Raw genomic sequence first — 25,332 nt, 5'->3', positions numbered from 1 at the left:
AGCGCCGAGCCCCGTGCTGCCCCCCCCGCCAAGCGCCGCGCCGCCGGAACCCCCTTCCAGCACCGCGCCCGCGCCGCCCCCTTGCCGAGCCCCGCACAACCGGAGCCCGCGCTCCCCCCACCGCCCCTTACCAGGTGCCGCCCCAAGCATGTGCTTGGGTGCCTGGAGCCGGCCCTGTGTGTCCCTGTGGCTTGTGCGCTCTGAGAGACTTGGAAAGCTTTTTATTCATTACTAATACTCTAGAGCCTGTTGGCTCTGGTGGATGGCAGTGGCAGAAACCTTTTGTTCACATACACCGTAGGATCAAATGATGTCCCAGCAATAGGGTTGTCAGATGTTCGGTTTTCCACTGGAATGCTCAGTTGCAAAAGGACCCTGGAGGCTCTGGTCACCACCTTAAAAGTCCAGTCGGTGGCGCAGTGGGGCTAAGGCAGGCTCCCTGCGTGCTATGGCTCTGCGCGGCTCCTAGAAGCAGTGATATGTCCCCTCTCTGGCTCCTAGGTGTAACCCCTTTGGGGTTTAGCGAGCAAGGCCCTTTAAATCTTTTTCCTAAGAGGGAGGGAGAGAGTAAGAAAAAAAGGAGGGAAACTCCAGGGGGCAGCGCTGGAGCTCCAGGGAGAGAGAGAGAGAGAGAGACAGACAGACAGGCTGCAGGCCCTGGAAAAGTGGAGCAGCAGAGAACCTGCCTGAAGCCTGGGAAGGACAGGGCTGATCGGGGACACCCCAGGACAGGAGCCAGGAGGAGCACTGTGCCAGGGAGGAATTGCTCGAGAAGGACAAGCCGGAGCTGGACCCAGTATCACGGCTGCCCAGAGCTGCATGGGGCTGTGAGTACTGGGGCTTGTGACTCTGCATTGGGGACAAGGAGGGAGGTTGCTAGCTAGTTAAGTGGAGAGGTGGTCGCTCTGTGTGTCTTTGCAGAGAGTGGCAGAAGAGGGCACCGGAGGGGTTTGTTGGGGGAAAGTTCACTGACGCCGAAGACGACCAGGAGCACCCAAGACTCACCACTGGACTGGAACTTTGCTCAGGACTCCTGAACTCTGTGTGCAGACACATTGCTCGGTGTCTGCCCTTCCAGCCTGTGCTACCACTGGGCCTGTGGGGCCTTGGCTTGGATGCAGCCCTGTCTTACTGCTCCCCCTACATTTCCCCTTGTTGTTTTTCTCCTCTCATCCCTCTGTAAATAAATATTTCCCTTGTTATATCCACTGTATTTTTCCTGTGGGTGTGTGTGTTCACTCTGGGGGGTTTGGAACAGGTGCCCCTGGGGTGGAAGGGATTTCTCCTGCTGCATTCCTGTGCACGCCTTCTCTTGGCCAGAGCTGCCTGCAGAGCAGACTCCATCTTGGCCACGAGGGTGCTAAAGTTACATAGGTGTAGGGGCAGCCAGGGGGCTCCGTGCGCTGCCCCCACCCCAAGTCCACAGATCACATTGGCAGGGAACCGCAGCCAATGGGAGCTGCAGGGGCGGTGCCTGTAGACCGGGTAGCACACAGAGCCACCTGGCTGCGCCTCCATGTAGGAGCTGGAGGAGGGACATGCCGCTGCATCTGGGAGCTGCCTGAGGTAAGCGCCGCCCGGAGCCTGCACCCCTGATCCCCTCCCGTGCTCCAACCCCCTGTCCCAGGCCTGATCCCCCTCACGCCCTCCGAACCCATCAATCCCCGCCTGGAGCACACTCCTGCGTCCCAAACCCCTCACCCCCAGCCAGAGCCTTCACCCCCCCTGCACTCCAACCCCCAGCCCTGATCCCCGTCCCGCACACCAAATCCCTCATCCCTGGTCCCACACCAGAACCCGCACCCCCAGCCGGAGCCCTCACTCCCATGCCCCAACCCCGAGCCAGCCCAGTGAAAATGAGCGAGTGAACAGGGGCGGAGCCTCTGAGAAGGGGCAGGGCAAAGGTGTTCAGTTTTGTGTGAGTAGAAAGTTGGCAACCTTACCCAGCAAGCAGAGGCACACTGGGATCAAATGAGAGTGTGGAAAGAGGGAAGAACGAAGGAGAAGTGGAAGAGAACCTGAGCTGTAGGGGTGGACACATTTTGGCAGCTCCACAAGCAACATACGCCATGTAACTGTGCACAGACGCTGACTTCCTCCTCCTCCCTCCCAGCACCTCCTGCATGCCGCAGAACAGCTGATTATAGCGGGCAGGAGGCGCTGGGAGGGAAAGAAGGAGTTGATCAGCGAGGCAATCAGAGGGAGGCTGGGGGAAAAGGGGGAGCTGGGTGCTAAGCACCCACTAATGTCCTGGAGCACCCACAGAGTCGGCGCCTACATAACTGTGGCCAACATGAGCCATTCACACATATATCACAAACTGTCAAGAGTGAGCCATGATATTAAAACCCCCAGGCCACTCCCTGGTAAACGAAAAGAGCAACTCGCCCCATTCAGCCAGGCACAGGATCACTACTGTCTCACTCTCACAGTGGTCAGCAGCACTCAGTGGTGAAAGCAAAGGAATTGGGACTTAGGCCTCAACAAAGCCAGGCCTCTAGAAAGGGAGGGATTAGAACAGTCATAGGACAGTGGGATCGTACTGTAGTAGAAAGCAATAATACACAGATCAGTACAGCACAGGGTCACCACATATGGATCAAATCCAAACTGGCCATGTCCATGCTTTCCAAACCCAACACGGGCGTCTGTGCGGCACACGAGTCCCACCATGGCAGACTAAAGCAGCAGTGGCTGTCCCACTTTGATTGCATGGGGCCTAACGAATGATGCCTAAAGGGGCTGTCTTTAGATAGTGTGGCAGAGGCCTGAGTTTCTGGCGCTGAAGGAGTAGGATTCTACCCCCAATTCCCCAGGTATAGATATAACAACTGTGTCTGTTGTACACAGCATATGGATTATTACAGTAGCCCTACGAGCCAAGCAAGTAGTGGGAATCATTATACATGAGCAGCTCCACAAGAGAGCAGGGACAGGCATACACACAAGGCAATACCTGATTAAATGTATTAATCCTAATCTAACCCTCATCAGTTCAGTTGCACTTTATAATGCCATAATTACAGTCATTGTATTATAACACTGCAATTACAGCCTAATTATAAAGTGATTTATCAACCTATAGAATTAAACCTCAAGTTATAGGATTTTATACTAGTTACATGTACCAAACAGTGCAACTTCGGCAGTACTACAATTAAATGGATTAGGAATGAAACTAAAGGAGTAATAATAAGTAATTCAGTCATGCAGTTAACCTTCCAGTCATATGAAACACGAGTAATTAGAGGTACCACAAAGTAATTACATTATAGTTGCAGTATAACTACAGTGTAATTACAGTAACTGTATTAAAAAAGTCTAATGATAAGTTCTGTAATTAATTCCTCTTCTTCTTGAGCACAAAAGGGTTGGAAAGCCTCCCTCCTCCCCAAGTTCTCTGAACAACTCCAGCTATGTCCGCTCTGACTGCATCAAGTCTAATATCCTCCAGTTCAGGCATGTGTCCTCCAAGCCTACAACTAAACTAAGGCCAGCTTCCAGCCAGACATCTTCCAACACTTCTACAGTACTAGGGAAGGACCTTTCAACCCCTGCTTCCACAGTTTCCTGCAATTCCGAGCTGCTTAGGCCTAATTCGAATCACAGCAAGGAGAAAAGGAACCAGCTTCATGCAGAATACTTGCTACATAACTAATGGGGAAGTCCAAAACTGGGACAGAACTGCTGAAACTGTATATTTCAATGAGTTTAGACCCAACTCACAGCTTGTCCAGTACTGTAACAGCAACTGCAGGGAATATAAAAGGCTGTCTGTAGAACTGGGCTTGTAAAATGAAGGAGAAACTTGCAAGTGTCAGTTCTTGTGTGTTTTTATATAGCAGGATTCCTGCAGCCCTTAATCCAGTGGGCAAGCTCCAGTGATGGAAGGATATCAAAAGTATGGTCTTCATTTAAAAGTTAGATCGACATAGATACACTGCTCAGGGGTGTGAAATCCCCCCCCCCCAACGTAAAAGTGGTTAGGTTGACGGAAGAGTTCTTCCGTTGACCTAGCTCCCGCCGCTTGAGGATGTGGATTACCTATATTGACAGAAAAAAACTTTTCTGTTGCTTTAGGAACCATCTATACTATAGCGATACAGTGGCATGGCTGTAGCACCTGCAGTGTAGACATGGCTAAAGAGAGCAAAGGCTGAGAGAAGTTTCAAAGCTTCAGAACGAGATCAATTCCCCACAGTTGTAGACCAGTGAACTCCCAGCATCATACATTCCAGAAAGGAGCCAGGAGAAGAATGTGAGAAGGCAAAGGAGGAAGGGTAAGTGCTAATCTTGAGTGAAAAGTCTTTTGGCATGCCAGTCCCACCATGCCTGCTCTTTTCTTCCTCCAGTCCTGTCCCCTGCCCAAACCACCTAAAAGAAAGACAATCCCTCTGCACATCTACACACATGCAAGTCTGTGACATTCTGAATGGAGACAGGCTCCCTGGGTAGCAGGAGGAACACCATGAATCCTGGGGGAGAGGACAGGAATCCATCAAATCCTTTGCCCTGAAGTGATGGGTGAAACTGGTTCCTATAGCCCTAGAAGTAAAGCATCATGGGATGTTCAAGCAACATTGTACTGATAGGTACGAGCTGCGGTGGGAGGGAGAACAGAACGTGCTCCTAAGGGCTATTGATCCCATTGCTGGAGCTCGGAGGATACCTGCCTTGATTATCGGAATGTCAGGAGGGTGTGGATAGGGACACTGAATATATTTGGACCATTGGAGTTTCAGATACTTGAGGAATGTAATTAACAGATGTTGCGGGGACCTGATCTTACAGGGGTTTGGATCTTTCAGGAGGTGTTGTAATCCCATTCTTCAAAGAGCGAAGCATGAGGGTGCCTGAGCCACAACCTCGAAGTCCATGGGTGTATCATTCCAGCCCCCCATCTTTGCCCAGATATTTAGTTAGTGACAGTGATTTGGATGGTGGTCATCACTGTAGTTTCTGCTGTATGTAGATGTCAGAGCTGCTGCTCCTAGGACAGGCTGGATGGGGAGGACAAGGTTAATCCTCTCTGAAGGTATTGGGGCAGGGACACGTACAACCAGCTGTGGAAATCCCAGTCGAAGGGCTGGCTTTGAGGTTTGCATAGAAAGAAGGGGAAAGGAGGCAGCTGGAGATGGGGGAGTAAAACTGAGGGGGGGTGGAGATGGGAAATCTTCGGCAGAGCTCCAGAGCTCCTGCATTTCACGCTGTTTCTTGACCCACCCAGTCTTTCACCATAACTTTGCTGTTCAAATGCAAGAGCTCCTCTCCTTGGTCAGGCTCTCGGCAAGTGCATGAATTCCAGAAAGCAAGAGTAGCATCTGCCATGACTATAGCACAGGGACGGAGGCTTCCACTCTGCTCCGTGCCCAGTGCTGCTCCCCAAACACATCCTGCAGAACGGTAATACAAAGCCATTTTGCTTCTGGAAGGAAGGGGATGCTACTTTTGAAGGATGTCTAGCTTCTGTGGTGATATGGGCACTAAAAGTGCTTAGATGGCTGGATCAGACAGACACACACACAGAGCGAAGCAAGAGAACTAGGTCTTTGTGATCCAACAAGCACCTCCCGTGAAAGGACTCTGAGCAGTTTCTCTCACTCCACCCACGCACAAACCCACTCCGCCCACGAGTGAGTTGCCTCCCCAAAATAGCACCCCCTGTTTGTTCTCTGAGCCCACAAGCTCCTGCATCCTGAGCATGCTGTAGCCAACACCTTTGGCTCTGGAATATTTTTACTTCCCTGAGACAGAAAAGTGAAAAATCTGATCAGCACCACAAATGTAAAAAGGCAACAAAGGAAAATTCCATTCAGGGGGCAGCCGGGCTGGGCTCCTCCCTTGGGGTCACTGTCTTTTCCCCTTGGTATCACCAGAGTCTGAACCCCCCGGTCCATGCACGGCAGATCCCACCCCTATGTTAGAGACAACCACATCTGAGATGGGCTGAATTCCCTGCAATTAGCCCTCCCCACCCTGATGCTGGGCTGTCAGGAACTGAGAGCCGAGCCCCTCTAATATTAACCCTTTCTCTCCCCTGACACTACCATCAGATCCTGATTGAGGGCTGGCTACTTTTCCTGACATAAAGCAATTCCAACCCCTTCCCTAACACTGGCTCCTCTGGAATTGAAAGGCAACCCTCCTGAAATTAACCCTTTCCACCCTGCTGCCATTGGTGGGCTGGAACTGAGGGCTAGAGTTCCTGAAATTAACCCTTTCTGTCCCCCAACAATCCTGCCCCAATATTAAGCTCTCGATGACGGAGGGCTAATCCAGGCGGAAATTAACCACTAACATCCCTGACTACCCCGCCCCAGGGCTGAGGTAGGTGGTGCTGAAGACTAATCCCACCTGATATTAACTCTTCATGCCCCAGACTGCACTGCCTGTCTCTGACTGCAGGCTAATCTCCCTGGTATCAGCCTCTGCTGATCCCTGGTTGGTAGCGCTGTCCCAGTAATACCCCACCTGAATGTGTAATCTGTTCCAGGCCAGTTAACTCATCTGCTTAGCTGGACCAGGCAGGCTCCCCATATTACCATGCAGCCCAGCACCTCATTTCCCTTCCCCACCCCCAGCACAGCCAAGTGCCAGTTTATTAGCTAGGCTAAGATGAAAACAGCGGCTAGCAGCTGAGCCCCATTGACCCATCCATCCGTCTGTCTATCCAGGTTTTTATAGGTGGCACATCACTCTGGTATCTCGGGACCTGGCTCAGTCTCCTTAGCCAGCTAGAGTGCATTGGTGGTGGGGAGTTGGGTACAACCAGTGCTGCACCCCCAAAGATTGACAGTGGGGACAGGGGAAGGGAACAATATGGGAAATTAAATGCCCAGCAACGCAGGACAATGGAGAAACAGGAGAAGGGACGGGGGGGGGGGGAGAAAAAATGAGGGCAGAGCCAGCAGAAAAAGCCAGAGCACTTCTGCTGCCAGGTAGCCGGCACAAGGGCAGAGGCAGCTGGCAGAGCTCTGGGAACCCAAACCCTTGTAGCCCCAGAACCCAACGCACACTACACAACCCAACATGCATACACAGAACTCGCACATGGAAAGGACCAACACACACAACTCACACCCTTGGGAGAAAGAACCCCCCACCCCACCCCCAGCTGACACCCTTCCTAGAACACTGACACAAAACTCACAGCCCTCCAGTGAAAACGGCTCCCGCTCTCACAGCCCTATAATGAAAAGGGTCAGGACACACAATTGCACACCCATTCACTAAGCGATCTAGCCCTGCACATACCCACATTCCACACAAAGACGCACCACACTCACCCCACACCACAGAGACTCCTAGCCCTCCGTAACACACATACGCCCTGAATAAAAAAGCAACCCACCCAACCAAAAGCCCAGCATGCTCGCGATTCACACTCCCATTCAATGGGCATCCTCTCCCCCACCTCATATTGACACACACAGCTCATCCCAGCCATCCAAACCCAGCACACACGTACAAACTTCCCAGCGGAAGGTTGCAATCCAAGGCACCGATCCCAGGCTTGCAGCCCGGCAAGTGAAATAGACCGACTCCCCCTTCCCGGAGCCTGGGCAGGACCAGCTCAGCCTCCCCTCCCCGTCAGTCCCGGGCCACCCCAGCCCCAGCTCTTACCTGCATCTCATGCTCGCCGCTTGTCTCTCTCGGTTAGAAATGGCATCTCCCCCAGCCCCCAAATCCACCTGCAGCAAGGCAGCTCCCCTCTCCTCGCCGAAAGGCAGCAACACGCCCAGGCTGCGGGCTCTGTCCAGAGCCGAGCCCCCCTCCCAGGCCGAGAGCCGGGTCCAGGATGGGGGGCGCTGGGGTCCGGGCAGCCCGCTGGGCTCTAAGGGCGAGCTGCTGCCCGCACCCCCGGCGCGGCTCCTGCAGGTGGGAAGGTGGGCTGGAGGCTCCGGGGGGAAGGGGGAGGCATCTCCTCCCTTAAACCCAGACAAAGGGGGGGGTCGGGATAAGCGGCCCCCCCACTGCTCCTCCTCCGCTACTCGCGCTCTGGCCCCAGCAACTGCGGGGCGGGGATGAGCCGGCGACTGAACGTAGCGCTGTGGCGAAGCGAGCCTCCTCCGGGGCTGCCCCCCAGGACACACCGCAAGCGAGCGAGCCAGCCAGCGCCAGCTGGGGCCGAGAGGGGTGGGCGGGGCCCCACAGCGCTGGGCGTGGCCAGCTGGGAGCCCGGAGAGCGCCCGCGGCTCCCGGCAGAACTGGTGGAGCCTGGCTGAGCGCCTGCAATCAATAGAAGCCTCTCCTTCCACTCCAAGGCGGCGAGTGGCGGAAAAGGTGGGGTACGGGCAGAGGCAGGTACAGACCAGCCCAGGCAGGTGGGGTGGGGGGCTGGCTGCTTGGGGGCGATGCCATGAGCCTCTGCTGCCTGGGCCACGCCCTGGCCTGGAGCTTTGCAGCCCACGTGCCCAGATCCCGGCTCTGGCACGGACAGCTCCTGCCGGCTTGGTAGTTGTTCCCCCTCTGGGGTGGCAGAGGAAGGGGTGCCCTGCCCTGCCCTGCCCACTGCTGGCATGCTTACTCTGCCAAAGGAAGATAGCAGAGGTAGGGGGTTAAAGGGGACATATCCTTTGGGAGTGGGACATTTCTACTCACCCCTCACCTGGAAAGGGTGCTGGCTCTAGGATTCTCCCACCCTCACCTCACCAGGAAGTGCCAGCTTTTCTTGGGCACGTAGGCCAGCCGCAAAGCCCATGTTCGCTAGGCTTTCTCCCTGGATTCTAGCTCCGAGAACAGCGTCCCAAGAGTTCCAGCCAGTACTGGGCTGATATGGCTATGCCGGTCACATAGCTGGAACCTAAGAAGTTTCATACGCTCCCTGTCCTCCTTGACAATTGATGGGCACTGTCTTATTATAGCTTCACAGGTGATCGGCCTTGTCTCTGGTTTCCAACAGAGGGTGCCAATGTGGTGTATGCACAGTCCAGCGAGGCTGTGGGGAGCGGGAGCGGAGATCAGGGGAGAACAATCAGAGGAATGAAAATGTAGGAATTGACATCTTTCAAACACCCTGATAAGATCACATGTACTAGAAACTGCCCAGCAGATCCCAGACCCTGTCAAGTTCCTCTGGACTAGAGAGGGCTCTACTGACAGCAATGGGCAGCGCTTTGTATCTGATATGGTACCTTTCATTTATAATGTACAAACGGGTTATAACACAGGGTAGGAAAAATAATACCCAGCTCTTATATGGCACTTTTTATCCATAGATCTCAAAATGTTTAGAAAAGAGGTCAGTATATCATTAGCTCTATATTACAGATGGGAAAACTGAGGCACAGAGACTTGCCCAAGGTCAGCCAAGCAGGAAATAGAACCCAGGACTCCTGGGCCCTAGAGCAGTGGTTCTCAAACTTTTTTCCCCATGGATCACTTGAAAATTGCTGAGGGTTTCAGCGGACCACTTAATGATCTTTCCAAATGTTGTTTGTAACATTAACTAACTGTTGTAAAGCGCTTGGGATAAAAGCACTATATTAAAAAAACCCTTAATTACTAACGTTTTTTGTTCTACAAATAAAAGCACACAACTCATATTTTAATATCAGTAGTTTTACCTCTCTAATGCAATGGATGTGCCCTCTCTCCTCCACTCAGGGCCGGCTCCACGGTTTTGGCCGCCCCAAGCAGCCAAAAAAAAAAAAAAAAAAGCCGCGATCGCGATCTGCGGCGGCAATTCGGCGGAAGGTCCTTTGCTCCGAGCGGGAGTGAGGGACTGTCCGCCGAATTGCCGCCGAATAGCTGGACCTGCCGCCCCTCTCTGGAGTGGCCGCCCCAAGCACCTGCTAACCAAGCTGGTGCCTGGAGCCGGCCCTGCCTCCACTCCAGCAGCCCCCGAGCTGGAGCTGGGAAGGAGGGGGGTCTCTCCCCTGCCACAGCAGCCATAGAGCTGAGGCTGGAAAAAAGGGTTGTCTCTCCCCTGCAGCCACAGCCCTGGAGCTGGGGAAGTCAACTCTTTCTCTGGCCGCCACAGCCCTTCACATCCCAAATTCCCCCCACCTGCTCTTCTCACCCCACTGCCCCCTCCCACCTACCCCCTATTCCTCCCAAGGCCACCACCTCACCTTATATGTGCATCTTCTCCAGGGTCCAGGCACTTAATTAGTAGAGCCACGCCTGCGCGGCTCCACTAATTAGGTGGGTGGCCCTTCATTCTGTTGTGTGCGGCAGCCCAAGCGCACGCCTTAGAGGGAACTATCCGCAGACCACTGGTGGTCCACAGACCACAGTTTGAGAACCTCTGCCCTAGAGCAATGCTCTACCAACTGGGCCATCCTTAGCAATTATGTTCCAGCTATCTCAAAGCACTTTGCAAAGGGGAGGAATATCATTACCTCCATTTTACAGGTGAGGAAACTGAGGCACAGAGAGGCTAAGTACCTGCTCCAAGACCACACAGTAAGTTAGTGTCCAGGTCAGAAACAGAATCAACATCTCCTGACTCCTGGGATCCATTGGACCATACTGTCTCCTGCCACGTGTAATGGAGAATGGACTGAAGCCAGTACAACACCCTCTGCTTACAGTGGATGAGGGGTTACATAGAATGCAGCATGCTAAGTTTGTCATTGCTAGAAATGGGGAGGCAGCCATGACAAAATAAAATGCGGGGTGGCCTTTGCATTAAGCCCAACCCCCACTGAACCTTTCGTGCTAAGCTCCCTACAGCCACACAGCACATTCAGACCAGCGTGAGGTTGCCTGTCGGGGCATCTCCTTCTTCCTACTGCGAGAGGAGAGCAGCCCACTGAAGACACACGAACAACTGATCACCAGCAGTGGGCCTATTAAAGGCAGAATCATGTCAGAGGGAGGGTTTTGGGCCCTGTTGTGAACTCCAAAGCTTCAGAGGTTTCAATAAGCTTCCAGGTTTTGGCTTCTTAACTGGAACCAAATGTCAAAACTTTCTGAGGTTTGTCCATTGCTACATTTAAAAATAATGGGTTTCAGTGGACATAGCAATGCCCTCTGCTTATATAGCAGATACAGCTCCCGCAGCCTATAATGTCTTCTTATAACAACATTCACGGATTTGTCTAATGATGTCTCTTCCATCCAAGGCAGTTTTCTCCAGCGATAATGGATACAAACTTTGTTTCTAATGTGCACTTTCACTTCCTGTTTCCCTCCAGAAGAGCTCTTTGGGGATCTTTACCATTCTGCCTTCCCTCTGCCCTATAACAGTCCCCAGTCATAGCAACCTTCCTTCCAGCCAAGGAAGGGAAGAGACAGGGCAGCTGCATTCAGAATCCATTAACGCTACCCGATGCACTGGCCAACAAAATTGCTTGCCAGGCTACCCAACTCCCACTTGAGCCTCTAGATGGAGCCTGAATGGCTATTTCTGTCTGCGGAAGCTTTTGATGATAATGATCTGGCCTTAATCCACAAGCCATGTAAGTGAGCCACTGATGGATACGGGAATGGGCTAAGATTCCCAGACAGTGAGATGCTCCACACAGGCTTCCCTCAAGCAAACGGAAACAAAGTGACTGTTTGGGGTCCTGCCCTTATGGGGGCTCTGTGCCATTGTGCAACAACTTGCGATCTCACTGCTGACCCAAACTCCTCCTTTGGCATCAGGACCAGAGTGGAAATGAACCCAGGCACCAGTCCCATCTTCAGTGTGACAGCAGGGGAGGCTGAGCACTTCTTCCAGCAGCAGGGTCAAGGGTTACCAGCTCAATCCTCCCTCAGCTAGCTTACGTCCCTGCAAATTGTAAGGAGTTCCCTGGCTGGCTCCCAGGAAGAATGGGCTGAGCCTTACTGCCCAGGAGTCACCCTCAAACCCAGCATAGATATAGATAGTTATCCTCCTGTGTGTTCCCAAAGGATCCCTGCAAACTGAAATAAAATAAACAAAGGGAAGAAGACAAGACTTGCCAGACTAGGTTTGAATCACCTATAATAAGAGCTCTGTGCCCTTACACACACACACACACACACACACACTCTCTCTCTCTCTCTCACTCTCACTCTCCTCTTACATATACTCCACCCTCTTTGGATATTACAGATGATAAATATAAGAATACAGATCAACTATACCAAAGATCATCATTGCAGTATATACAGGTGTGTGTGTGTGCACACACACACACATTTCTCTTTTGAGGTCAAGGGAACTTCAATGCAGTCTTTTTCGGTGGGTCTCAGATCTTTACACAAGATCAACATCTATTACTATTATTATTATCATGCATATTTAAACAGCACCACAAATGTAAATGGCCCTTTACAAACATAGACAAGGCATGCTTCCGGTTCCAAAGAGCTGACAATCTGAATTATGCAAGCCAAGCAAACCCACGGCAAACAACAGTTTAGATTGCCAGCTCTTCAGGGTGGGAAAAGAGTCTGATATCTTCTTTAAAAGCCCCATTGAAATGGATGGCGCGGTATAGTCTTTTCTACAGAGCAGGATGAGACCTATGTAGAGAAGACACCACCTAATTCATCTTGATCCACCAAAAGATGTAATATGTGCACCTTGTATATATATTATCATGATGATACTGTTGCTAGCAGATGACCAAGACAATACTGTATTACCACCATCATTTGCTCCTATGGTGCTTCCAAGTTGGGGGTGGGGCTGACTTGTCTTGCACAGTTCAGAAAGTGCTGTTGGCACCAACACATCTTTAATAGTAATGACAACACTTCTGAGAGAGGAGAGTCTCGGGCTTCATAATGAGAAGAGGCGGGTTTTAGGGGGTAAGATACTTTGGAGCATAAACAGCAATAGGATATATGTGTATTCATCATTTTAGAAATGTGTTGGAGAGAGAGGGATAGAAAGAGAGTGAGCGAGGGAGGTGTCAGGGAAATGAGATCAATGGGGATGCATGGAGCATCCCGCATCCATGCTCTTCACCTGCCAAACTTGAGACAAAATTCTGCTCCCCCGCCCCCCCCCCCCCCCAAGCCCCACAATATTAGCGCAGGAAGCTGGAAATGATGTGGGATCAATTGCCTTTCCATAAATCACATTTTTCTACAACTTCAGTCTAGCGATTTTCCTAATGACTCTGGTGTTGATAAAATAACACAGCGGGAAAAGCAAGAAAACGTCAAGTACATGAGGGATGGAGGTTTGAATCTAAATTTGAATCTAAAAACAATGGCTATAGCCTGCTTTTGCTCAGATGGGTGAGGATTTTACTGCTGACATGAATGGGAGCAGGATCAGGCCCCTAATGAGGAAGTGTGGGCTGGGAGCTGAGAGGGTGTAGTCTGAAACTAACTGAGATACGTACCAAGGCAGCCTCACTCCATGCCTCAACACTGCCCACTAGGTGGCAGCGTTAAAGAGTAGAATGAATCATTGTGGAGGCTGAGTGAAGAGACCGACTTTGTTGTTAATCCATGATCAGCACAGAGCGGTTGATGGAGGTCCCTTTATTTAGCAGCTCCCCTTTCTCAGGGAACACTCCGGAGTCCCACAGGCAAGGCCTGTAGGGAGCTATCTAGGTTAGCCTGTACTTATTGCAAAGGTCTACCAGGGGAGTTCACCAGACCTCCAGCGGTGAGTTGTTGCTGGGAGTTGTGGCCAAAACTGCAACACCTCATTTCTCCATAGGATTGGCATAGGGGTGCATATGACATCTGTCCAGCCACAGAAATGCAGATAATCCACACCACAGTGAATAGCCTGACTTTGCTGCAGTGAGACCCATCCTGTGTCATAGAAGCCAAATTAGCTGATCTGGCCTTTATTTTCCCACACATATGTAGCTAGCACCCCAAGTCCTCCCCTCCAAAGCCAGCCCATTATTGCTAGGTGAGGCAAAGTTCCAGAGCTTGGGAAATTGGGTTCAGAGATGCAGTGGTGAGTACAGAAGCCAGTTATCCAAACTATCTGAAACAACTGAGCTCTGCAGAGCTGGCCTGGATATTTCTGCAGAGGTTCCCACTGCTTCCAGACAGGCTGGAAATACCTTGAAAATAGCTTCTTTCTCATGGCATTTCAGCACTTCTGGTCCAGATCCAGAGCTGGCCATAGGTCCCCATACTTTGAGGGCTCTATAGTCCCATGCAGGCTCTGCAGCTCAGGAGTCAGACCTATTTCTCCCTCCAGGTGTGTTGTGAGAAACCATTTTCTCCTTTAGCACCAGGACATGTCATGGCCTGAGTCTCTCCTTCGGCAGCCTTGGCCTCACACATCACAGGGCCATCCTTGTCCAGGACACAGCTAGGGACAGCTGGGAGAAAAGTAGGTGGTGAAAAGAGAAAACAAACAGTTTTGTAACCCTTCTGCCAGGTGGTTAACTACAGCAAGAAGGGCTGGGTTGAATATGTCGAGGGTCCCTCTTGATGAGCAACAGAACTGGCTCAAGCCGCCACCTGGATACACCTCTACCTCGATATAACACGACCCGATATAACACAAATTCGGATATAACACGGTAAAGCAGTGCTCCGGGGGGAGAGGAGGGGGACTACACACTCCAGTGGATCAAAGCAAGTTCGATATAACGTGGTTTCACCTATAATGCGGTAAGATTTTTTGGCTCCCGAGGACAGCGTTATATTGAGGTAGAGATGTATTTGGAAAAATAAATAAATCCTCCTCTAGTTTGCCCTTAGCAGGCAGAACACCCCCTACCTGCCCGCCCACATTCTGAGTCTATATACAAAACAAGGGGATATTTATTAGGGAATCTAGGAAAATTCAGCAACACTATAACATTCAGATAAGGATTAAAGCCCTCTGTAAATCTGCAGGAGTCCATTCTCCTCCCTCCCCACCAGTCTCTCTGAATGGCCATCAGGCAGGAGTTCCCTGGCCACGTCAGTCCACCCACCGCAAACCCCACTCACAGTTCAGGTTGCTGAATGGCAGTAGTCCAGCTGCTAATGGCAATTCTCTCTGCAGATCCAGATCCAGCCCTGGTGAAGCTGTTTGCCTAGTCCCACCCTGAGGCAGCGCCAACTGACCCAGCTTTGTGATTCAGCTTAATTTAAGTGCTGGGTAGGGAGGGACCTCACTGAAACTGCTCCATGGGTCTCTGCTGGGGAACCCACTCTGTACTGTCTCCTCTGAGAAATCCTCTCTGTGTCACAGGATCCTCAGGAGGGGGAAGCCAAGAGGATCTAGGACCTTGGGGCAGAGTCCTTGCTACCTGGAGATGTACTTCCTACCACAAGAAGAGAATGCCTTCCTTCTCTCTGCCTTGGAGTTCAAACTTCACCTCCCTACCAATGGCTAAGGCCATATCTGCACTAGTGAGCTTGCAGTAGCACAGCTGTACCAATACCGCCATAAGATCGCTTGTGTAGCTGCTCCATGCCAATGGGAGAGAGTTCTCCCATCAACATAATAAAACCACCTCCATGAGTGGTGGTAGCTATGTCAGAGGGAGAAGCTCTCCTGCCAACATAGCGCTGTGCACACTACCACTTATGCCGAAGAAATTTATGTCACTCGGGGATGAATGGCAGAAGTTTTGCTGAAATAAGTGGTAGTATAGACATGGCCTTAATCTAGATCAGTTAGGGTGATTTCCAAGTGTGACTGGTGGCACTGTGGGTATGTAACATATGTAAATGAGGCACTCTATAGACATTCTTTTTCCTTTCCAACAACTCAGGGTGCAGAGCGCTCCTTCCATTCTGAAGCTTTCAACTACAGACTTACAGGTTAACAAGGTAGTTACCCACATTTTCCAGCTCTCGGAGGCTGGAGCATTCAGGTCTATTGGAGCTATTCATCATGGGGTCAGATGATTTGCCCACCCCAGTCTGTGCTGAGCCATGAAGTTTAGACCCACATCCCTAAAGCTGGGGATGATGTTCAGACCTAGGGTTTGGTTCGTCGTGTTGAATCCTACGTACCTGAAGTTCAATCCCAACTCCCCCTTCCACCTCACAGTCTGGTGTCATTTGGATGCAGGGTTTTAGTTCAGGCCCATCTCTGAATGCTAATCCTAGCACTGGCCTGTCCCCACAGAGTGCAGTGGTCCTGGTAGGAACCAACCCTCTCCAGCAAGGAGGTGCGGGTGCTGGGGGAGGGAGGTAAATACTGTCTCTATCACAGCAGGCTATCATTAGCATCACCTCCAGCCAGGCTTCCTCTTTTAGATTATGCTGATATTGTGGGTATGGTTGCTTTGATTACTGAACTGTCAGAGCCAGACGTCAGGGGTGATGCAGGGGGAATCTGACTGGAGAGAGCTGAAGCGGGCTGAGCTGAAGAGATGCGAACTCAGGCTGTTCCCATGATGGATGGATGGAGTAGTCGGGGAAGCAGAGCCAGGAGCAGTTTAGGAGGTGAGCAGCCCAGGGAAAGGTCAGGCCCCTCTCATGCCAGCTGGTGACAAGAGTACAGTGAACTAGCTCCCCAGGCGAGTGTGTCTCCTGACAACCCCCGATGTGATACAGAGCACAACCCACCTGGCCCACAACATGCAGCAGGACCAGCAATTACACTGTGTCCCGCTTGTAATCTGCTGTAATGCCCAGAGCCTGGGCTCACACTGACCCTGCTCATAGTCCGTGGCAATGCCCAACATTCATGTCAAGCTTTACCCGTAGCCCATGTGCTGGCTGAACACCAGGAAATAAGAAAAAAAGAAACGGGGGTTATACATGGCAGCACACATCTAGTGGTGTCCAAGTAGTTCTATCCATAATCTATGGCAGCACCCGATGCTGTCACCGAGCCCTGCCAGTAACCCATGGTAACATCTGACTCCTCCAACAAGCCCTGCTAGTAACTCACGGTAACCCTCGATGAGCTCCACTAGTAACCCACGGTAACTCCCAAAACCCCCAATGAGCAATGCTGGTAAACCATGGTAACCCCCGACACCTCCAACAAGCCCTGCTGGTAACCCACGGTAACCCCCAACGAGCCCTGCTGGTAACCCATTATAACCCGTGATGCTTCCAACAAGCCCTGCTGGTAATCCACAGTAACACCCGACATCTCCAAAGAAGCCTCCCATGTTACCATGGCAACACCCAATAAGCCCCACCCATAATCTTCAAAGGTGCCTGACGAGCCCCACTTGTCCCCATAGCAGCATGTCTCACACACCTTACCACGGTAGGACGATGGCTCGTCACAGTGGTACTGAGGGGAGGACAAGAACAAGCTGGGAGAAATTGCTTGCCAGTTTCAATGACTCGCAGGTGACTTTGCTGCTGCTCTCTGGAAGTGACTTCCAGACGGGGCTAGAATACCCTCAGCGATATCAGGCTGGGGTCCGTAGGCTGAGAGGAACCTCACAACTGTCGACATCCACCACCCCCCTAAATGTGATAAAAGCACGAGTTATTAAAAGGTTAATTATTAGTGACACCTCTCAATGTCCCACTTTTGGTACGTATTCCACACTTTGTGGCATACAGGGCACCCAGGGTTAACACATCTGGCAGGCCCCATACAGATCATGACTCAATCCCACGGGAGTGCCAAATGCAGACAGTGCTGGGTCTAGTTCCCGGCAGGAGGAAGCAGTGCCAGAGCTCTCCAGAGCAAATGGGCTCTTATGTTTCTGAGAAAAATATATATAATATATAAAGATCTGTGTTAGACTTAATGAGGAGCAATTACCCATAATCCCCACACATCTGCTCGCGCCACAAACAGCAGCCCAGTGTTTCAAGAACAGGGTTTTCTTTCTCCAAATGCAGCTGATTCTGAAGAGGGCTGGTTGGAAAACTGCTGTGGGCCAGACTCGGATCCCATTACTCCTGCTGCATAAGTTGCCTTTCTTCAGAAGCAGTCCCAGAAGAGTGAGGTGCCACTAAACCAGAGTGAGGGTATCAGAACCTGGCCTTCAGCAAATAAACACGAGATCAGTGGGTTCCCACTGGTGGGGCAATGCTTGTGAGTGTTGCAGGGGGAGGGTGGGAACGCGCATGAATCCCAAAAGCTTCATGAGCTTTAGAACTTATTCATCTTTAACTCTGTCCTGGGAACTTGTAATTCATTATTCTCCTCTCTCAAAATGTTTCAGTCGTCCAATCTGGGAGGAGAAACAATACCATGCGATTCACCCGGCCAACAGCACACCACCAAAGAGAAACAGTGAATGAGCGCGTCAAATTATTCCATGAATCCTTCATGGATACACTTGAAGAGAATGACGATCCAGTCAAGCCAGCTAAACAGGGCTAGCTTTGTAATGCCTGATACTGGAAACAAATAGTTCATCCAATTCTATAGCTATGACCCCGGGAATAGCATAATGAGGCAGGGGAGCTGGGTACATCCATTACACCTTATCCAGGGCATACCCAACTCCTCCACTGTGGTTGGCCAATATTGTGCATGCATCACTGGGAAGTGATAAATTTAGCATAAGCAAGGCTAATCTGGTAGCACTCTCACCTCCAAGACAAGCCTGGATTCAGATCTGGCCTAAAGATAACCCTGTGAGCCTGGGATGGGGAGGCTGCACTGCTTCGGTGGAGACATTAAATGGAGGTCTGCATTTGCCTTATGTCACATAGCACCATCCATGCAATGAACTCCAAAGGGTCTTTCCAAGTCATAGTTGACCCCAAAACACCCCTGTGAGGTAGGTATCAGCTTCTCCTCTGTACAGAAAGGGGATTTGCTCACCCTTTCCTCTTGACATACTAGCATTTGTTCTGGAAAAGAGGAACTAGCATCTGCAATTCTTACCTGCCCGCTGTGCACCTCCTCCAGGGTTATCAGATTAAAGGGCCATCCCTTCTATGAGCCTGGGACACGTTGGGAAGTGCAGTTTCTGAGGTTGGGGGAGGGTAGAGAGGTTGTTGGTGTTTCTCCAGCCGAGCCCATCTGGCTCACCCCCCTCTCTGCGGCCAGAAATCACTGAAGTAACAGCTGGCCATTATAGCTGCACTTCCAAGCTCTGGCATCATGTCCCGAGCTTGGTCTAGCCCCATGGTGCAGAGAAGGCCACAAAGCTTAACCCTGGGCAGGTTTTAAAGTAGGAACCCAAGTTTTTAACCTCTCATTGTTTGCCTCCTCTTTGGAAGCTGACCTTGAAGTTGAGGGGCTCCTCCCCAAGACAGGGGCTCTACCTCTTTGTCACTGAGGGTTACAGGAATTCAAGTGAGACTGGGCTGTGCCTGGCACAGGCAGTATCCTTTTGCTGGTAGGAAGCGGGAGAAAGGAATTTCCTCACCCAGATGAAATCCAAGCTCTGAAGGATGGTGGGAACTGCTGAGACCTCCACATTCATGTGCCATCCCTCTTTGAGCAGGGGCTGTCCTGGTCTTGGACGGACACATCTCAGAAGCCCTCCTGGCTGTTTCCCAATGAGCCTCTCTCTCTCTCACACACACACGCACAGGAATCCAATGGTGGTTTGGAAAGGGCTGAGTTGGCAGGAGCTGGATGGATTTTAATTACTCCCATTATTATTATAATCCCTCTTCTTTTAAATTTTCACACATTTCTTGCAACAAGCTGGGCTGAGAAAACATCTACAATACCAGACTCAGATAGCATGCACTGTGCCTTGCAGCCATGCCAGCTCCCACCCTCAGAACTTGGGAATCTGAGGAGAACATTGCCTCTGCAGCCTGCCTCCTTCTCCTTTGTCATTGGGGGTGGTGGCCTGAGGGCCAGCTCTGCTGGCTGGGACTCAGCGATGGAGGCGGCATTGCATTACCCATGGGCTGAGATTACAAGTCTGAGCCAGCAGGCCACTGAGTCCTGACTCCTGTATGGCATTAACTAGAAGAGCAAGCTGTCCAGCAATGGCTGCCTGCCTGGCTGCTCTGCCCAGTCTAGCAGGTAGGCCAGGTGTTGTGATACGGGATATGGAGGTGGCAGGGACAGCAAAGGTTGCCTCGTGTACTCACACATCAATAGCACCTGGTCTACAAAGAGCTGTTTTCCAGTGGACTTTGCAAGGATGAGTGTTTCAGAATAAGGATTCTCTGCTTGTGCATTTTTTGGCCATGTCACCCGACATGCAATCACATAACCACCATGTGTTTGATTCTGAATCCTTTATATGAAAACAAAACGATCTGACATTTTTTTGGCTTTGCTACAGTGAAAGCTGTCTCCTAGAATCCTAGAACCATAGGGTCAGAAGGGACCACCAGGGTCATCTAGTCTAACCCCCTGCCAAGGTGCAGACTTTGTTGTCTAAAAAGCGCAAAGCCAACTCCAGTAGGCAGGGGCGGCTCTATGTATTTTGCTGCCCCAAGCACGGCAGTCAGGCAGTCTTTGGTGGCATGCCTGTGGGAAGTCCGCCGGTCCCGCGCCTTTGGCGTACCTGCCGCTGAAACCGTGGGACTGGCGAACCTCCTGCAGGCATGCCGCCGAACGCAGCCTCACTGCCGCCCTCACGGTGACTGGCAGGCCGCCCCCCCACGGCTTGCCGCCCCAGGCATGCGCTTGCTGTGCTGGTGCCTGGAGCCGCCCCTGCCAGTAGGGTATCCCTCCCTCTCCACCATATAGTCTCCTGCCAGGGCTGGCTCTAGGCACCAGCGTCCCAAGCTTGTGCTTGGGGCGGCACTTTTCAAAGGGCGGCACTCCGGCCCTTTTTTTTTTTTTTGCTTAGGGTGGCAAAAAACCTGGAGCCGGCCCTGTCTACTGCTCACTGATGTTCTCAAAGGAGGTGGCTGGGAGGGTAGGAAAAGGAAAGGACACCCTGTAAATCTGGGTGTCCAAAATAATAGAGGAGAGAATCCAAAATCGTGGCAGGCATTAAGCCAGATTGAGATCTCTAATGAAGGTATCCACCCCTCACACTCTGAATGATAGTGCAACCCTAACAGACAGAGGCTGCACAGGCAGAGATATTTACCGACACTTTTTCCTCGCTACTCTTCGGTCAGGAGTGGTTGATGATGTGTCTTCCACATTGCTCACAGATTCTAGTATGGCGTTTTCCATCTCATCCCAGTTCAGAAGCCTGTTTAGATGTGGCCACATCCTCCCCTCACTTCATGTATTATTGCTAGTGCCTCTTTCCATCATAGGAACCAGGCGCTCCTGCCACATTACAAAAGGTGTTCTAGGGCTCATCATAGTCAGTTGGTCCAATGAAGATACCACCTCACGGAGACCTAGTCAAAGACCAAATGCCGTTGTATCTCAACCCTGGTAATTCTGCCCACCTGAATTCAGTACAGTATCAGTAACAGGCAGTATTCTCCTTCACTCCTGCCCAAAGCTGGTAGGCAGCGAAGAAATGCGTTGGTAAGCAGCTGTTGTTTTTCATCTCCGAGGGGGGTGGCATCTCGGAAGCAGGCGGAGTGGGATGAAAATTGCAGTGCAAGATAATCTGATTGTTATCACCTCCCCATGTCCATCTGGACAAATACCAAAGCCCCATAGGAGCCCAGTGAGTCAGTCCAATGGCTTCCCATCGCCAGCTGGAGTGAATTCAACTACTGCATTGTATGGCTTCTCCTCTTATTTAAATCAAGGGTCATTATCAAATATTAGAATAAAGCTAATAAAAGTCGGTTCCCATGCCCCCTTTAATGGATCTCTGCCCTGGTGATCTGGGTAATCTGGAAGATCATGGTATAATGTAGGAAGATCCTTTGGCTCTAGGATATCACCCCTGGGAGGGATATTTGCTTTCATTGCTCAGATAATTGTATTTTGTTATGTCAGTGGTGATATGACTCGAATAGGAAATTAGACAAGAGGTGAAAACAAAAGAGGAACACCCACTGCAATGCTCTCTCTTCTCCTTCCCACTCTTCTCCAACATGACGCAAGGGTGTCAATCAGAGCATCTTTTGGGATGTGTGTTAGGGGCTGGAGTGTGACCGGGACTCAGTGCGTCCAGATTACCCAACAGCTGGCCTGAATGCCCAATGTCAGGTGCACAAAATCTGACATACTTCAAACGGGAATTCAGCAGATGCCCAAGTGTCTGGGACCAAGGCCTTAATTATGAAAGAATCAGCAGCGGAAGGAAACGGCATATGCTAATACAAACCTCTCTCTGCTGCTCGATAGATCGACTGACTGTATGTTCTGTCCAACTGGCCAACAACATGCTGCATGAAGGTCTGGGGAGAAAAGCTCCATTAAATTCTTAAGCTCACTGACACACATACAGAAGGTATTAATAACATCTCAGTAAGATCTCAGTGTCTATTGTAGCCCACATGCAGTAGATGAAAGATAATTTCTGGTACAAGGAAGTTATAAGAGTGACAGCTTTTTAACTGCACAGCGTAAGAACAGGCACCGTGCAATGGGACAAAGGAGCAATGATTAAAGTTCTGAGCACAAAGAGAAGAGGGCTGGGGATTAGAACAAATGTGTTGAGAACATCAAAATCATATCCAATGCTAATGCCCAAAATGAAAGGACCGTGCTGGACGGGGAAGGATTAGAAGCTGGTAAAAGAAATGTCTCACTGGGCCAGCTAACAAGTGCCCAGTGGCTGAGGGAAAGAGCAAAGAATTGACGGGGGCTGGAGAGTTAACGCTGGAATTAAAGAGCTTCCTCACCTGTCTGTTTAAAAGAGGTGTGGATTCTACCGGTCACAGCTGGGCAGAGATGTGGGCACAAAGCCCAGCTGATGGAGCAAGAGCTGGCCGTGGGCGAGTGAAGCATGGAAAGGTCTCTGCTCAGAGGAGGAGAATGGATGGGAGCAAAACAAGGCCAGAAGGATGAGAAGAGGCAGAAGTGAAAATGTGACCGTGATGAGGGGAAGGACTGGGAGGCAGGCTCCTGTTGTAGGACTTGTCTAGAAATTAGCTTTCTCTCCAAGGGCCAGCACCACCCCCATCGCCCAGCCACAGCAGCTGAGCTGGCATGTAGAAAAATCCTTCTCCCTAGCAGTGGGAGGTCTGGACGTGGCTTAGCCTCAGATCCCACTTCTCCACACTATCTGCCACCACACAGGCAAATTCCCTGGAGCTGGCTCCACCCCAGAGAGAGGTGCAAACCTTCTGGGACCCCCTCCTTGATCCAACCTGTTTTACGCTTCTGGGGGAGCTGTGGCCTGCGCCGGAAGGGGCTGGATTTGCCCATGAGTGAAGAAACCAGAGGAGCAGTAAAAAGCGACAAGCCGTGTTAACGCAGATCCAGACTAACACGGCTACTCGTCTGATACCAGAAGAGCAGTGGCCCTCGAGCTGTGTCTGACTTGGTACAGGACACTCCCTAGACCTTTGCTGTTGTGACCAGAGACAGCACCTGGCCACTTTCCCCATCCCGCTTCCTGCCAAAATCCACACGCTTTGCTGGGGCAAAAGGACAACAGCTGTGGCCTGAACCCTCACGGACTCCCGCAGGGCCCAGGATGTAGGATTTTGCTGTGCCCCGGGGGAGCCAGGAGATCCTGACAAACACACTGAGGCTGGCCTGGAGCCCCTCTGACAGGGGATGTTCAGAGAATTTGCTGGGAAGTTCCTGTGGCTGCCATCTTGGGAGCAGAGCCAAGGTGGGGCTTTGTGCTGCTCAGAGTCCAGGACTAAGGGTGTCAGCTGCTTGTTAATATCAGATCTTGCTCTGAGCAGGTGTGAACCTGTGAATCCAGCTGAGCAGCTGGCTCTCCTCCTAGTGGACTCATCAAAGGCACTGAAGAGAGCTGGGGGATGGGAAGGTTGGGTTGCTGTTATGGCTAAAAGATAGGATTTGGCACCAGAAAATTTGGGGTCAGATCTGGCTGTGCCGCTGACTTGCTAAGGCACAGATCCTTTCCAGGCCTCAGTTTCCTATCTGTAGAATGGGGATATTCCCATGTCTCTACCTTCCAGAGTGTATTGTGAGGCTACACCTATGAGTCGTTGCAGGGCGCTTTCAGATCCTTACAATAAATCTTAGTAATAACCATAGTTATTGTTACTTCTCACACATACATGCTCACTTAATATACACTGCACATGTAAACAGCTGCTTAGTGACATTTGCATGCCCAATTACATCTGCACATCATTGATTCACATGCACAACGGGAGAGCAATTTCAAAAACAGAGTCTGCTTTGTACTTGCTTTCTCGCAGCCCCCTCGGTGAAATCTACAGGGGCAATATGAAGAGCAGCAGCCCCTTCCTGTCGAGCCAGCTCCTTCCCATGCTGGCTCTGGAACATGCTGCTAAGCACCCATGCCTGAATAGCAGCACAGGGAGTTAGCACCTCGCTTAACTTCCCTGCAGGGGTCGGGCAGGATTGGTAGCTGAAGGCCCTAGCAGCAATTCACTGGGAGTTCTAGGAGAAACCTCACCTCCTGGGAGCCAGAAAGGGGGGAGTCTCTGGGTAGCCAGAGCCCTGCTTTAGGGCTTGGGGGGCTGCTGGACCTTTGTCTTGTGATTTCTGTTTATGTAAAAACATGTTATTGCCTTTTTCTGTTACAGCTGGGGAAGCCTTAAACCTGAATAATGCTCTGGGAGAAACCCCACTGGGGGAAAGGTTTATTGCTATGGTTGGACTAGATTAGCTCACTCTGCCAGCACTCAGCCTCTGCCTAGGAACCTCAATCCTAACCCCAGGCAGCCCCTGCTATTCCAATGGGCCAATACCCCAGCTCTGCAGTACACCACAATCCTAACCCCAGGCATCCCCTGCTATCCCAATGGGCCAACACCCCAGCTCTGCAGTGCACCTCAATCCTAACCCCAGGCAGCCCCTGCTATCCCAATGGGCCAACACCCCAGCTCTGCAGTGCACCTCAATCCTAACCCCAGGCAACCCCTGCTATCCCAATGGGCCAATACCCCACCTCTGCAGTGCACCTCAATCCTAACCCCAGGCAGCCCCTGCTATCCCAATGGGCCAATGCTCTATTGCCCAGAGCTGCTTATGCACCTCAATCCCAACTCAAGGTATACCCCACTATCCCCAACGTGCCATCCCCATAACTCTGCCAGTATATTTCAATCCCAACCCAAGGCATCCCAAGGCACAGGGCCGGCTCTAGGGTTTTTGCCGCCCCAAGCGGCGCAAAAAAAAAAAAAAAAAAAAAGCCGCGATCTCGATCTGCGGTGGCAATTCAGTGGGAGGTCCTTTGCTCCGAGCAGGAGTGAGGGACTGTCCGCTGAATTGCCGCTGAACAGCTGGATGTGCCGCCCCTCTTCGGAGTGGCCGCCCCAAGCACCTGCTTGGCAAGCTGATGCCTGGAGCCAGCCCTGCCAAGATAACAATACCCCATCCCCTAGATCTGCCCATGTACCTCAATCCTAATGTGTCAACTCTCCTCCCCCCAGCTCTGCCAATGCATCTCATGCTCTGACCTGCAGCATTTCTTCTTCTTTCAGTTCTGGGGCCCCAGAAGCTCTACCAAGGCACCACACTACTAAGCCGTAGAACCCCTTGCTACAGTTAACAAAGGCTAGGTGCTTTGGATGGCGTATGGGCATGGTTTCCACTTATAGTGCTGAGCTCCCAGGTTCAAATCA

At 51.4% G+C, this 25,332-nt stretch overlaps 1 protein-coding gene across 4 annotated transcripts in view; it reads right to left on the bottom strand.

Moving 5' to 3' along the window:
* Nucleotides 1-25,332, bottom strand: part of LINGO1 (leucine rich repeat and Ig domain containing 1) — a 467,217-nt gene that overhangs the window by 50,922 nt on the left and 390,963 nt on the right. The window contains exon 1 of one of the 4 annotated variants that reach the window (XM_034784384.1): nt 7,624-8,130. The exons of the other annotated variants lie outside the window; for them this stretch is intronic. Coding sequence (XP_034640275.1) covers nt 7,624-7,629 — 6 coding nt within the window. The 5' untranslated portion in view covers nt 7,630-8,130. Of the gene's footprint in view, nt 1-7,623; nt 8,131-25,332 lie in introns of those variants that run through there. 4 annotated transcript variants of the gene reach the window in all.

Source organism: Trachemys scripta, chromosome 10 (genome assembly GCF_013100865.1).
Source record: "Trachemys scripta elegans isolate TJP31775 chromosome 10, CAS_Tse_1.0, whole genome shotgun sequence".
NCBI classification, from domain to species: domain Eukaryota; kingdom Metazoa; phylum Chordata; order Testudines; family Emydidae; genus Trachemys; species Trachemys scripta.
Note: the sequence above shows the minus strand (reverse complement) of the source record. Positions and strands in the feature narration are given on the sequence as shown.